Source organism: Magallana gigas, chromosome 8, assembly GCF_963853765.1.
Source record: "Magallana gigas chromosome 8, xbMagGiga1.1, whole genome shotgun sequence".
Classification (NCBI taxonomy): Eukaryota; Metazoa; Mollusca; class Bivalvia; order Ostreida; family Ostreidae; genus Magallana; species Magallana gigas.
In genome coordinates, this window is record NC_088860.1 from 2771366 (window position 1) to 2784011 (window position 12646).

Sequence of the window (12646 nt, forward strand, 5' to 3'; positions counted from 1 at the left end):
CGACTAATGATATTTTAATTTTTTTTTAGCTCTAATCGTGTCATCACAAAAATTGTCATAACTGTAAAAATGTTTATTGTATACCTAAATCTGAAAATTATAAATACAACATGTATGCACACTACTGTCCTTACTTATCACTTAGGGACTAAGACAAGATTTGAGATCAACATTTTTAATTTTAGTTTTCCATTTATAATGTAAATAATGGTTAACATGGTTATTTGTAATGCTTTGTCAAATTTTGAAAGTCAAATATTGAGTTATAAGCAAGATACAGGGCTTGAAATTCTTTGTTTTGTAAACAAAGGTCGGGACTTGTTATTGTTTACAGATGTGTTTTATTGGTATAAGTCTCAATTTAATGTTGCTTTCTTCTGTTGATAATATCATCTATAAACACATTGAATAAGTTAACCTTTTTTCCACGAGTCATTTGTCAAAGAAATGGTAATTCCATACTTTACATTATTTGTAAACAAATATAAGACTCGAGCTTTGTTCCATGGCAGTGAATTCTTACCTCTGCATCCCTCTTATAACTTGAATTCTAACATTAAAATTTTGGTCAATCATTCTAAATGCGTAAGTAAACCATTTTATTTGTAAAAAATGAAAAATAAAATTTTGATATAAAATCGTGTCCAAGTCCCTTTAAATGTAAAATTTCAATACCGTAACTGTGAGCCTGATATATTTAAAATGTTTGCAATTGATTGTATTCCTAATGTCTTTTAAATTTTTCTTCTAAATCAGGTCAAATTACAAAAGGTCTCCATAATTAAACATTTATACACATCACTATCATTGATTGTAAAATTATATCGTATACTTATAAAATATCTTTTTTGTTCCTGCACTTTCCAATATAAACCAAACATTCACCTACTCGTATACCATAAACACTTGGTAGGGTAATAAAATTATCACATACCCCTTTTCGGCTAATTTCAGTTGTAATTACACATCCCTTTTCAATATTCATTGGAGTAAATTGACAGGAACGATTTTCAAAGACAATTATAAAGACACCTAGCGATTTGTTAAAAGAAATTCTTCATCACATGACGGGTTTTATTGTTTCTTTGATATTTTTTAAAATAAAAATCATGACTAGGTCATGGCATTTTTATATCGCACCCCCCATAAGTCCAAGTACAGTTATAAAATACTTAATTGAATTGAATTAAACATATTTTATTGATTAAATCAAATTGATTAGACCCAAGTTCTAAATAACTAAAGTAGTCTTCTCCTAATAATGAATTTTATAAATTTTGCCAGTAATATATATCAACATTATACATTACATACATTACATTGTAAATTTAGTTATTTTTTGAAATGGGATCACATTCATGAAAATTTGTACAGTCTTGAAACTTTCAGTGTTTTATGCATTTGTTAAAGAATCATCATCCATAGCAGTAAATGTGCATCTATAATGTGTATATAACGTAATGTCAATAGTTTATTCATTAAAGAATTCCGAGCTATTATATACTTTTTACAGACAAAAAACAAATGGATCTTCTAGAAAGCCACATGAACAGGTTGTACTGGCTATTAAAAGCGGAATAAGTCAGAATTTAAAAAAACAATTGTGTCTCAATCGAATGTGAGCTGTGTTAAAATTTCTTTTTCCAAATGAAAGATATTTCTGAGGCTTTACCATAACATCGAATAAAAAATTTTTAAAACTGCTTGGTCCTATTTTTTTAAATCAAATTTTGTGATTATGGTTAATCAAATTATGGTTATGCTATATGTGCATATTAATAGTCAGTGCAGTAGCTTTCCCGGTCACTTAAGTCATATTTAAATGAAATGAAATTCACCCCTGACGCCGAGGCGAGGATGATTATATTACGACTTTGACATCGCTTTTAATAGAGTCTAAATATGAGTAGTGTTCTGGCAAATCATAAATAAACCTGTGTATATTTTGTTCACTTTTATGTCTGAAGTTTATGTTTACAATCGATGCATAACATCCCGGTTGTTTAAACCAAAACATTCCGAGGACAAAATCAAACAGTTCCCTTTTGTTCATATTTCCTTGCATTTTGATTTGTTTTTATGTCCATAAAGAGTATTTTCTGTTTACTTTAAATATATTTAACCTTGAAAGGTAGCCGATTCTGCAAGTGTAAATGGGTCTTTGACTTTCTAAGATAATTAGTTTCCATGGAAAAATGTGATACTGTTATAGCAAACAAATCGGACAATGCAGCTTTAGATATTTTAATGATATTTTAATAGAGGTTGCCTCTCTTGTATTATTACTTAGGGCATTTCATCTTCTGACAGTATGAGGAATAAATGATTTATTAAATAGTTCTAATCTAAATGTTAGTACAGAATAATAAAGAGAGTTCCTAGCGGTGTAGCTTAGAACACTGCCTCTTGTATAAGGTACAATGTATTTGTATATTAATAGGTACTAAGATATTCGCATTTTGTTTATAGTGATTAATTTAGCTCTATTTTTTCGTTGTTTTATAAATACTTTATTGATTGTATAAGTAAGATAAGAAAACATGCAAGTTAAATAGATGTATTCAGTAAATTGCGTTCGTTTATGTCATCAGAATTATTGTTGAAAATTTTTAATACAATTGTTTTTCCACATTTTAATTACTGCTGCTCTGTCTGGGGAAACATGAAGAACAAAAATGGTCTGATATATTGTGTAAACTTCAAAAGCGATCGAGCCGCTAAGGTTATTTTAAACAAACATTTTTACTCATCTTTGTCAGAAATGCTACAACAATTGAATTGGATGCCGCTTGTAGATTACTTTGCGTACAGAACAATTATTCTTGTTTTTAAAGTTCTACATGATTAAACTCCAACTTAGCTTGACTTTTTTAAATATGTAAATGAAATGAATACAAGATCAATCAGATTAAGCCATAGTAATGCATTATGCATTCCTAGGGCAAAGACAGAATTTTTTAGACGATCTTTTACAGTTTACAGCATGCTTTTATGGAATGATTTATCTCATTTTTAACATGTCACCCAACTTTAGAATCTTTTAAATATGCTTACCTCAGAGAATATTTTCATTCGGCGTTGCAGTAATAGCATGTGTTTTATTTTCATTAAAGGTTTTGATAATGTTTGGCTCTATTTTAGGCAAGTATACATGTAGTAAAAATCACATTGATGTACATTTATCGATCTCTCATCAAATATTTTGTATATTCTATCAGTTTCTGTATATAGTTGCTGTCTGTAAATACGTTTTCAGGACCACAATGTGAACTAGTTTTTGTGCTATCGTGTATTAATAAAGGACATTATTATTACCAGAAGAGTATATAATGTTCCATTTTCTACTGATTGTAAATATACCGTGTGCAATTATGTCTTATTGTAACACTATTTTGCTTTATTTACACAACTGAGATCTCTTTACAACAGTGTATTATATAAAACAGTTACAAATAACATCAGATTTTTAATGACATGTGGTGATAACGAACAGTGTTCAAAATCAAAAGTCCAAAGGAAAAATACAAAACAGGAGCAGAGCAAATATAGAACTCTAAAAAAGTTAGTGGTATAACCATGTGCTTAGGAGGAGTGAGCATCCTCTGCTGACTGGTTACACCCGCTGTGTGCTCTTTGTTGTAGTCGTGAAAAACGGAAAAGTCCGTAAACAGTTAGGTGATTAATTATGATCTAACAATAAGTATGATATGGTACATCACCATCACTTATTGTAATGGTACTGGGTATAGTATACTACTGCCATTGATTGCTATTGTACCTAGTGTAAAACTTATTTGTCAGTAATAGTACCAGAATTAATTATGATATACTACTGACAACATTTGATTTAGTACTGTTAACATACAATGTACCAGTGCCACTAGTTGTAAATGTTATTTATAGGAAACATTTGTACTAATAATTAGAAAATGATTAGTGTAGTATACACATTGTTTGGTACCTTAGTAAAACAATAATTTATCGTCAATAAATTTTCATTTTATACACTTGAAGAAAGTTAACCCACGTTAAAGACTGAGATTTCCACGATAAAAAAGTTAAAGTTATAATTTTGAAGAAAAAAATCGTTACACAGTGTCAAGTCAAATAACACCATTTATATATTAAAATAAAACAACTTTAAAACGTAATGTAACCAGAAAGCAATGTGTAAAACATAATTTTCATGATTGTATTTTTCTTTCCGATAATTAATCATTTGCTTATTAATCACTCGGTACTTAAAGATATTAGTGCAAATGACGATGCGATACGCATGTAAAAAGAGATACTAGTAAACAGTGTTAAAGTTCGTAAGGTCATTGACCGTAAAAGATAAGTGACATTGATTGGATTCATGTTGTCACCGAAATGACCAGGAAGATTAAAACTGGTCTTTTGACAACGGTCAACGGATAGAAAAGATTAAGACTATTAATTGTAATTAACGTTAACAATGAACTTTTATTGTAAGTCATGTATGAACTGTGGTGAGTAAAGTTATATTGACAATTGCTTATTTTATATACTTGTATGAGCTTATGATTTGATTGAGAAACACTCAATACTTTTATATCATTAAACATGAACTGCCGTATGATTTAAAAAGTCTAAAGAACAACAAATGGATCATAGTATTCATTTCGTTGTATAGAAGAAATCTAACAGAACACTGGCTTACTCGGCGAGTAAATTTGTGATGGTCTAAAGATAAAAATAATCATGGAAATAGACATTTATCCTTTGTTAGTCTTTTATAAACAATGGATTATGAGTAACCGAAATTAATGTGACCCCTCACCCAGAATAACAAAACCAAACAGTACCGCATATACAATGTTATATAAAAAAATTGCCGATATAGTGATTATGCTGTGCAATATATACTAATGTTTTCAATTTGGTTTCTTGTTAATATAGGGTACAAAGGTACAATAGGGTACATTTGTCGCCCATGATGATTGTATTAAAACCATATCACTGCAACTGATAATATCTCTACTGGCTGTATGATTACATTACCGTACGGTATAAAACTAATACACTGTTGTCACTAATCGTTCAAGCAATGTAAGAATAATACACTCTATCAGTACTGTATATCTACAACTGTTAAATCAAACCTCATATACATGTCTACAGCTATAAGTATTCCTGCTGAAAGTAACAATACTGTAAAAATAAACCCTGGCAGGTGGAATATGAGTAATGTAAGCATATATAGCCATGTTTACATAGGTAGGAATATCATAAGCATAACTATTCCTGCTGAACGTAACATCACTGACTGACATTTTTCATACTAATTTTTAGACCATAATTAATCACCTAATTGTCTACGGACTTCTCCGGGTTTTTTTCCCGATTACGACAAAGAGCACACGGCGAGTGTGACCGGTCAGCAGAGGATGCTCACTCCTACATGGCACCTGATCCTACCTCTATCTTTGTAGAGGTCCGAGTTTGCTCTGCTCCTCTTTGTATTTTTCCTCTATCATTTTGGAGGTCCGTGTTGTTCTGCTTTGAATTTGTATTTCGTTTTATGGATTTTTTATAGGTTGACGGTTTGTTATTGTCATATTTTTTTCATTACTGTAAATATAAACCCTGGCAGGTGGAATATGAGTAATATAAGCATAGCAATGTTTAACACTAGTTGAAAAATGAGCATTAAAAGGATAGCTTTTCTTTGAAAATGTGTTATCTCATGACTGCATCGTGAGTGTTAAATTGTTCACATTAGTCACTTACGCTAATTACCCAGTTTGTTTACACTATTGCAGATGTAAAAATACCGATTTAAAAATTAATTATTTAATTTACAAGTATGTATTTAATAGTTTCAAACTATTGTAAATAGATAGCCATGCTATGACCTTGAATTGCTAGTATTACATATTGGTCACTATGACACTTATGTGTACCTAGGTACTGCGCACTGAATGGTGGTAATGAAAACTAACTTCTGTAACTCTGGTAGCACTGCATAGTATTCCTAAATGATGTTATGAAACCAGGTGAATAATACCGGCATAATAATATCAAATTGAGAGTTTAAAAACAAGTGTCATAGTTGGCGATTCTGTGTCTGCAACGATAGCTCTGTTACTCTATATTGAGTCATGTATTGTATATTCTATATATTAACCTTTGTAACCTTTTATGCCATGTATGAGTAAGTGATTCCTAATACCTAGGTGGGGGACTCCGAGACTCAGGACTCGGAGACTCAAATCATGCATCCATACCTTTGATTGGCAGTTTTTGACTGTTTTGTTACTTTATTTAGAAATAAAATATTAAATTTAATTTTAAACACTAAATGTTCACTCATAATCGTCGTAAATTGGCCGAACTAGTCAAAACTGTCCATCATAAGTAAAATCTTATATATACCCATGTAAAATTATGTTGAGCAGATTCTTTGATTTGGGTTGCTTTTAATTGTTGTAACTTTGACTATACGATCACGCTTAAATAAAACCGCTTGTGAAAGAACTACTAGACTTCGTGGTTACTGAGCTTGAGTAGCATCTCCAGGAGATAACTGAAGTTTGAAGGCTTACATTATACAGTGGCGAAATCAATGAGTAGATGTTTAAGGTTATTATGTAACCGGTAAACACTGTCTGTTATGCTATTAAATGCAACAATAAAATATAAGGAAAATATTTTTCAGCTATATATCATGACTGTGTCCTACTTTTTGCTTCTTTTATAATAGTTTTGAAAAAAAAAGAATCTGACCTTTTTTGGAATTACATAACATTTCAGTCCCTCCTGCTAGGCAAAATGATTATGTTTCATATGCATTGTTATTAAGTAAAGCCACACTACAGAAAATCATTGCCACCAAAGGAAATTATGGAACTAACAGCTTCATGACTGTTTAATGCTTCAATGAACAGGAAGTCAAAATCTAATGCAATCTAGTAATCTAGTAATGGAACGTTCTAAAATGTATAAATGGCTGCATATGTTGTGCGTTTTCGTATTTCTTAATAAGTTTACATCAAAGAACACAATTTATACCAAATGTGTTTCGCAAATGTTGTGTGAAATTGGCTCCAAGGTATGGATACTAAGTTATTCATTTTAGCTTACAAGCCAGGTCTACAAATCAATGGGTTTAACGGTGAACGGCATGGATCATATCTTGCTGTAACATGTAAGTAGAAATACTTTATATGTTAGAATACTTTATATGTTATGTTAGTTTCTAAGTGAATGAATCTTATTTGTGTTATGTTATGATTGTTTCCTTCCAACTTAATGAATTTTTATTTATTTCAACTAATCTAAAAATCTTGGTTTATATATGACAACCTGATAACTCTAAAATTTGAAAATTAGATACATTATGTTTATCCTTCTGAGGTGAGATAATTTTATTTTCCTTATTTTATGACTTAATTGTATAGTCCCTTCCTTCGACTATCTAAGCATCATTGTTAAAAGCACATTGGTATACAGTACTTCTACATTCAGTGCAATTAGTATATCATAAACTGTACTGTTACATCTAGAGGCATCTGTATATTATATACAGTACTATTACTATATAGTAACACCTATAAATTACAATTATAAACAGTGTGTTTTGTTTTCATACAACACTGTTACGACAAGTTTAGTTGTATTTATACAGTACACGTACAATAGTTTATGGCGGTAGATGATTCATAGTACTTTTATAATCAATGACAGTGCTGTATCATACACAATACTAGTAATTATAACAGTAATTTGCAATACTGTTTCAATAACTGGGAGTAGTTTGATCCATAGAGTTCTGTTACATTTTTCAATCAATGCCAGTATTTATCATTTACACTAACCCTAGGACTAACAACAGCTGTATGTCTAGATATGCATATAAACAGGTAATTGACAGATGTAAGAACAAATTATTTAATTGACTAGTTGGAATATTTTACCGAATCAGCGACAGAAAAAAAGAAATGTGTAGCCATAAGTGATATCAGCAGTACTTATACTGTGGAATTACTAAAACTCTCGGGAGCCAATTTCAATGGATTGCGTGAATTTTACAGGTTTGTGGGCTCGCACCTCGTGTATTCTTTTATAATTTTATTTCCCAAAGGAAATACTGTATAACCCTAATTCATGGATGGGAGGTACCCAAGAATTACATGTAAATTGAGCCACCACGAGTAATGCCTTGAAGTGCTGCACTTTTTAATGACGCTATAAAACATAACTGCTTTTATCCCATCTGAATACACAATAGCCTTCCTTTTTCTTGAATTAATGCATGCTTTTTTCTCAACTTTATAAATAAAATCGCAATCATGAGATTCATTGAAACTGCTTTTTTGGTGATTCATGCTGGATATGAAGGTGGTGACATTGCAGAAAAGAAGAATAACCCGCGTTTTTTCTGCAATGATCGCTACCATCATGACCCCCATGAATCATTAAAGAGAACATTTGTCTGTTTATATTTTAGCTCTTTCTTTTAACAAAGAAATAAATTGATTATGAAAAGTTTGTAAAACTCAGCCGCCAGTGTGATTTCTTGGGTCGCTGTAGGTTGCGACCAATAGATAACAGGGTTTGTAAATTTCAGTCCTCTCAGTTCCCTGTCAACTTCATCTGTTGTAGATTTTAAACCTATCGATAAGCGGGCTATTCTGATCAAACTATATTGTTCCTATTTCTACGTCTGCTATAGTTAGATCTATCCAGCTACTTATATGAAGGTATACCATACCTACTTCTGTGTCTATTATAGGTAGACTCATATAAAGGTATAATATTCTTACTACTGAGTCTGCCATAGATAGCCCTCTTACAGCTACTGATATAAAGGTATGATATTCTTACTACTGAGTCTGCCATAGGTAGAGCTACTACAGCTACTGATATAAAGGTATGCTATTCTTACTACTGAGTCTGCCATAGGTAGAGCTACTACAGCAACTGATATAAAGGTATGATATTCTTACTACTGAGTCTGTCATAGATAGCCCTCTTACAGCTACTGAAAGGTATGATATTCTTTCTACTGAGTCTGTCATAGATAGCCCTCTTACAGCTACCCATATAAAGGTATGATATTCTTACTAATGAGTCTTTTACATGATTGATACATGTCCGTGAAACTGAGATAAGGAATATTGAATACTTATTTATTCTTTTCCATGTATATATTAACAGTACAAAAGAAAGGGAGAAAGTTTTCAGATAGGTCCTACGTCTGAAAGTAAAAAGATGCATTGTCCGCAATTCCTTTTTTACGGGCCGCCGGAAGGCGGTCCGTTATTTGATACACATTTAAATATTGTTACAGCGTTTCTGCGGGATAGTTCTTTTTAATAGAATTAATACTATGCATACTTTTTATGAATTAAAAGTAAATATGTGATGTACCTTTTAAAAAATATCACATATTTTTTGTTTTACTCGTAATTGAAAAATACTAGTAGGTCATACTTAATAGATTGTCGTGTTTGGCGCGTTTTTATCGAGACTATAATCTATTCGGAAAACTTCGGAGTTTTTACATTCTTTTCAAAACAATGCATCGGGATCGGTATGCGGTACATACTAAAGACCTAAAATACTAAAGACCTGAATGTCATTAAATTTTTTATAAATGATATATTTGAATTTCTGTGTGCCGTGTCAAATAAAATGACTTTGTGTGTGTATTTATTATATTTCCATGTAAAATGTGGTAGAAAATATCATGAAATGACATCAATTTCAATTATTTACGCAAAAATATGACAGAAATGAAAATTTGAATTGACTGGAAAATTTAAACTAATCAATTTCTATTTTATCATGTGATCTCTTAAATTCATATAAACTAATGCATTAAGTTTTCATTCAATACGATGCAACAAAAAAAAAACAAATTGGTTTGAAATACATAATCTCCAAGAGAAAAATGATGAGTTGACCTTTGAATTGTACAAATCAATGTGTTTTCCATTACTTCATACTATGGCAATGATCAAACAATTACCGTTAGAAATGCTTACAGTAACGAACTCGATTCTTTGTGATAATAGTAAAAAGTTAAACTTCAAAACAAGTTGCTGAAATTATATTAAAATTTACCATAAAAATTAGTACAACCAAATTTTATTTTCTATTTTGTGGTGTGTTTTAATGTAAACAACCAATGACTCATACAACAATTATATTTTTTGCGGCCCATTTGACGCTTGCGTCAAGATGATTTCTTGTTAAAATATCAGTTTACAATGTATTTTTAAAGATGAATCGATGCGTGCTGTTGCATTTATAAATAATATCAAATTGTAAAAATCAATATTTTATGCATGAAGCGGATGTCAAAAGGGAACATGCGATTTGTTAGAGGATAAAACATCTGTTTTATCAACATTGGCTTAAAAAGCAGTATATTACATTAAAATCAAATGGACGATCGATGTACTACATGAATTTACCACTGGTTTCATTTGTAAGTTGCCATTTTATCTCATTTATGAGTTACGTTAATACTACTTAGTAAGTGGATTTGTTTTTGATCTATGATAGATATATCGAGACCGTATATTTGTCTCATGTATTTTACACATTATGAGTAACTTTGCAGGTTGAGGTTAATAATTAGTTCTGTTTAATTTAGTAGCCAAAGAAATTCAATATGTTCAGTGTAATCTCCGTATAATAACGTATTTATCATGTGCGCTGTTGAAACTGCTACATGTGTAATTTTGGTACTTTAATGTTAAGTACAACAGCAGCTTGAAAAAAAAGCTGTATGTCTATAAAGCAAAATTACAATAAGTTTTTAATCTATTTTTATGTTCATATTGTATTATTATAATTAGTGAATAAATCTTTTGCTAGATGAAGTTGTATGTTTATACAGCAATATTACAATAAGTGATAAAATTTATTTTATGTTTGTATAGCAATATAACAATTAGTGATTTAATCTATTGCTAGATAATCCATATGTATACAAAGCAATATATTGTGTTTATACAGCTATGGTAAAATAGGTGAATAAATCTACCATATATAAAAATGTAAGTGTTTACAGCAATGTAACAATAAGCGACGGTTGTATGGTATAAATTTTTCATTTTACAGTAAGTGCTAATTGTATATCAACTGTCAACAGTCATATAATAAGTTTATATGATTACAAAATTATTACATCAAATGCGTATTGCTTGTTAGTGATGTTGAAAATATATATTTAATAAAATTATCGAGAACAGTTAAATATTCGTCACAATATGGACTCAATGTGAATTCACGGGCTTTTATATAATTTGATGGCTTAAATGTTTTCTTTATCGATTTTGCAGATATACCAGTACATTAAAGCATATGAACACTAACCCTACAGTACTTTCTATTTAACTACAAGCTTTTTACAACTGTATGGTATATACACTGGTCACAGCAAGTTAATTATAAAAGATTACACGCACATAGCAATGCTGTTAGAATTCATCCTATAGAACAAAGGGAACGTAACCTATATAAAATAAAATCAGTTTAAACGGTTACCATTCCCCCCCCCCCCCAAAACAATCAATCTTAGGTATATTAATTGGTTTTTTTTGTTTTTTTAAATAATACTAAATTTTTATTTAATGAATAAAATTCTGATATTGTCTCCGTCCACCCCCGTGAACGGAGCTCTCTGTATATGTTAAGATTCAAAAAGATTAATTATACATCTCCGAAAAATTTAAAGCTATGGTTATTTGAATGTTTATTTAAAACTGCCTCCCATGATGTCTTAAAAAGATAATCTAAGGGGAGCAACACTTACATGCATGTTGCGGTATTGGCTATCGCATCTCACTTAAATTGTTCTATTTTTATTGCCTGACGTAAACGCTAAGGGAATTAGAATAAGATTGAATTAGACATTCAATCAAGTACTTAATAAGCCTGATTCAATATCGTTTTAATTTTACTCTCTATAGCACTAAATAACATTGAGATAACTAGATGTTTCTATTTTTTATCAGCCTGCAATCAGAATTTAGCCAATAGAACTAAATGATGACGAGAAAACATTTGTATACTAATCCACTATGTCACTCTTGGCCTGTTCTTAAACTGTAAACTACTTTTGAGGCTTTTCGAAAAATTAGAGCTCTAAAAAACGGGAATATGGCCTGTGTTACACGTGTTACACGTGTTGTTATTCATTAATGACTTTACAATTGTCCTTATAACTTGGCCACTTTAATAGTGTGTTCTAAATTTCTTACTCATTGTGTCAAATTCTCAGAGTTGTGGTTTTTTTTATAAGAGCGTTCTAGACCTAGATCTAGATCTTTTGTTATAGCACAGAGACTGCGTGTTTATGGTTGACTTTTCACCACTCGATTCGCTGTTTTTCTATATTAAAGTAACCCAAATGATATGAAGAGTATATCAGTTACATAACCCGGATCTTTTAAAGTTTAATGGATCAGGTTTCGCAGAAACATACATCGTTTTTGTTCTTGTGCGTCATGTGCAGTCAAACCTTGAATAATTCATTACTTCTTCGTAAGCTAAAATAGTTGCAATAGGGACGTTGATGCACTGAACAACGGGTGTCTTTTCTCTGTCCCGAGTTTTTGCTTCCACCACTTTACTTTACGCTGAAATCTCTACAGGGTCTAACTATCCTCTG

At 30.8% G+C, this 12646-nt stretch overlaps 1 protein-coding gene across 3 annotated transcripts in view; it reads left to right on the forward strand.

Annotated features, from left to right (window-relative positions):
* The first annotated feature begins 6936 nt into the window (after positions 1-6936).
* Positions 6937-12646, forward strand: part of LOC105319840 (uncharacterized) — a 30661-nt gene continuing 24951 nt past the window's right edge. Inside the window, exon 1 of one of the 3 annotated variants that reach the window (XM_034471901.2) lies at positions 6937-7168. Coding sequence is in view for 1 of the 3 variants with exons in the window: in XM_034471898.2 (XP_034327789.2) it covers positions 8033-8054 (22 nt within the window). In the remaining 2 variants the exon portion in view is untranslated. Of the gene's footprint in view, positions 7169-7870; positions 8055-10317; positions 10457-12646 lie in introns of those variants that run through there. The other 2 variants (XM_034471898.2, XM_034471900.2) reach the window with 2 other exon arrangements.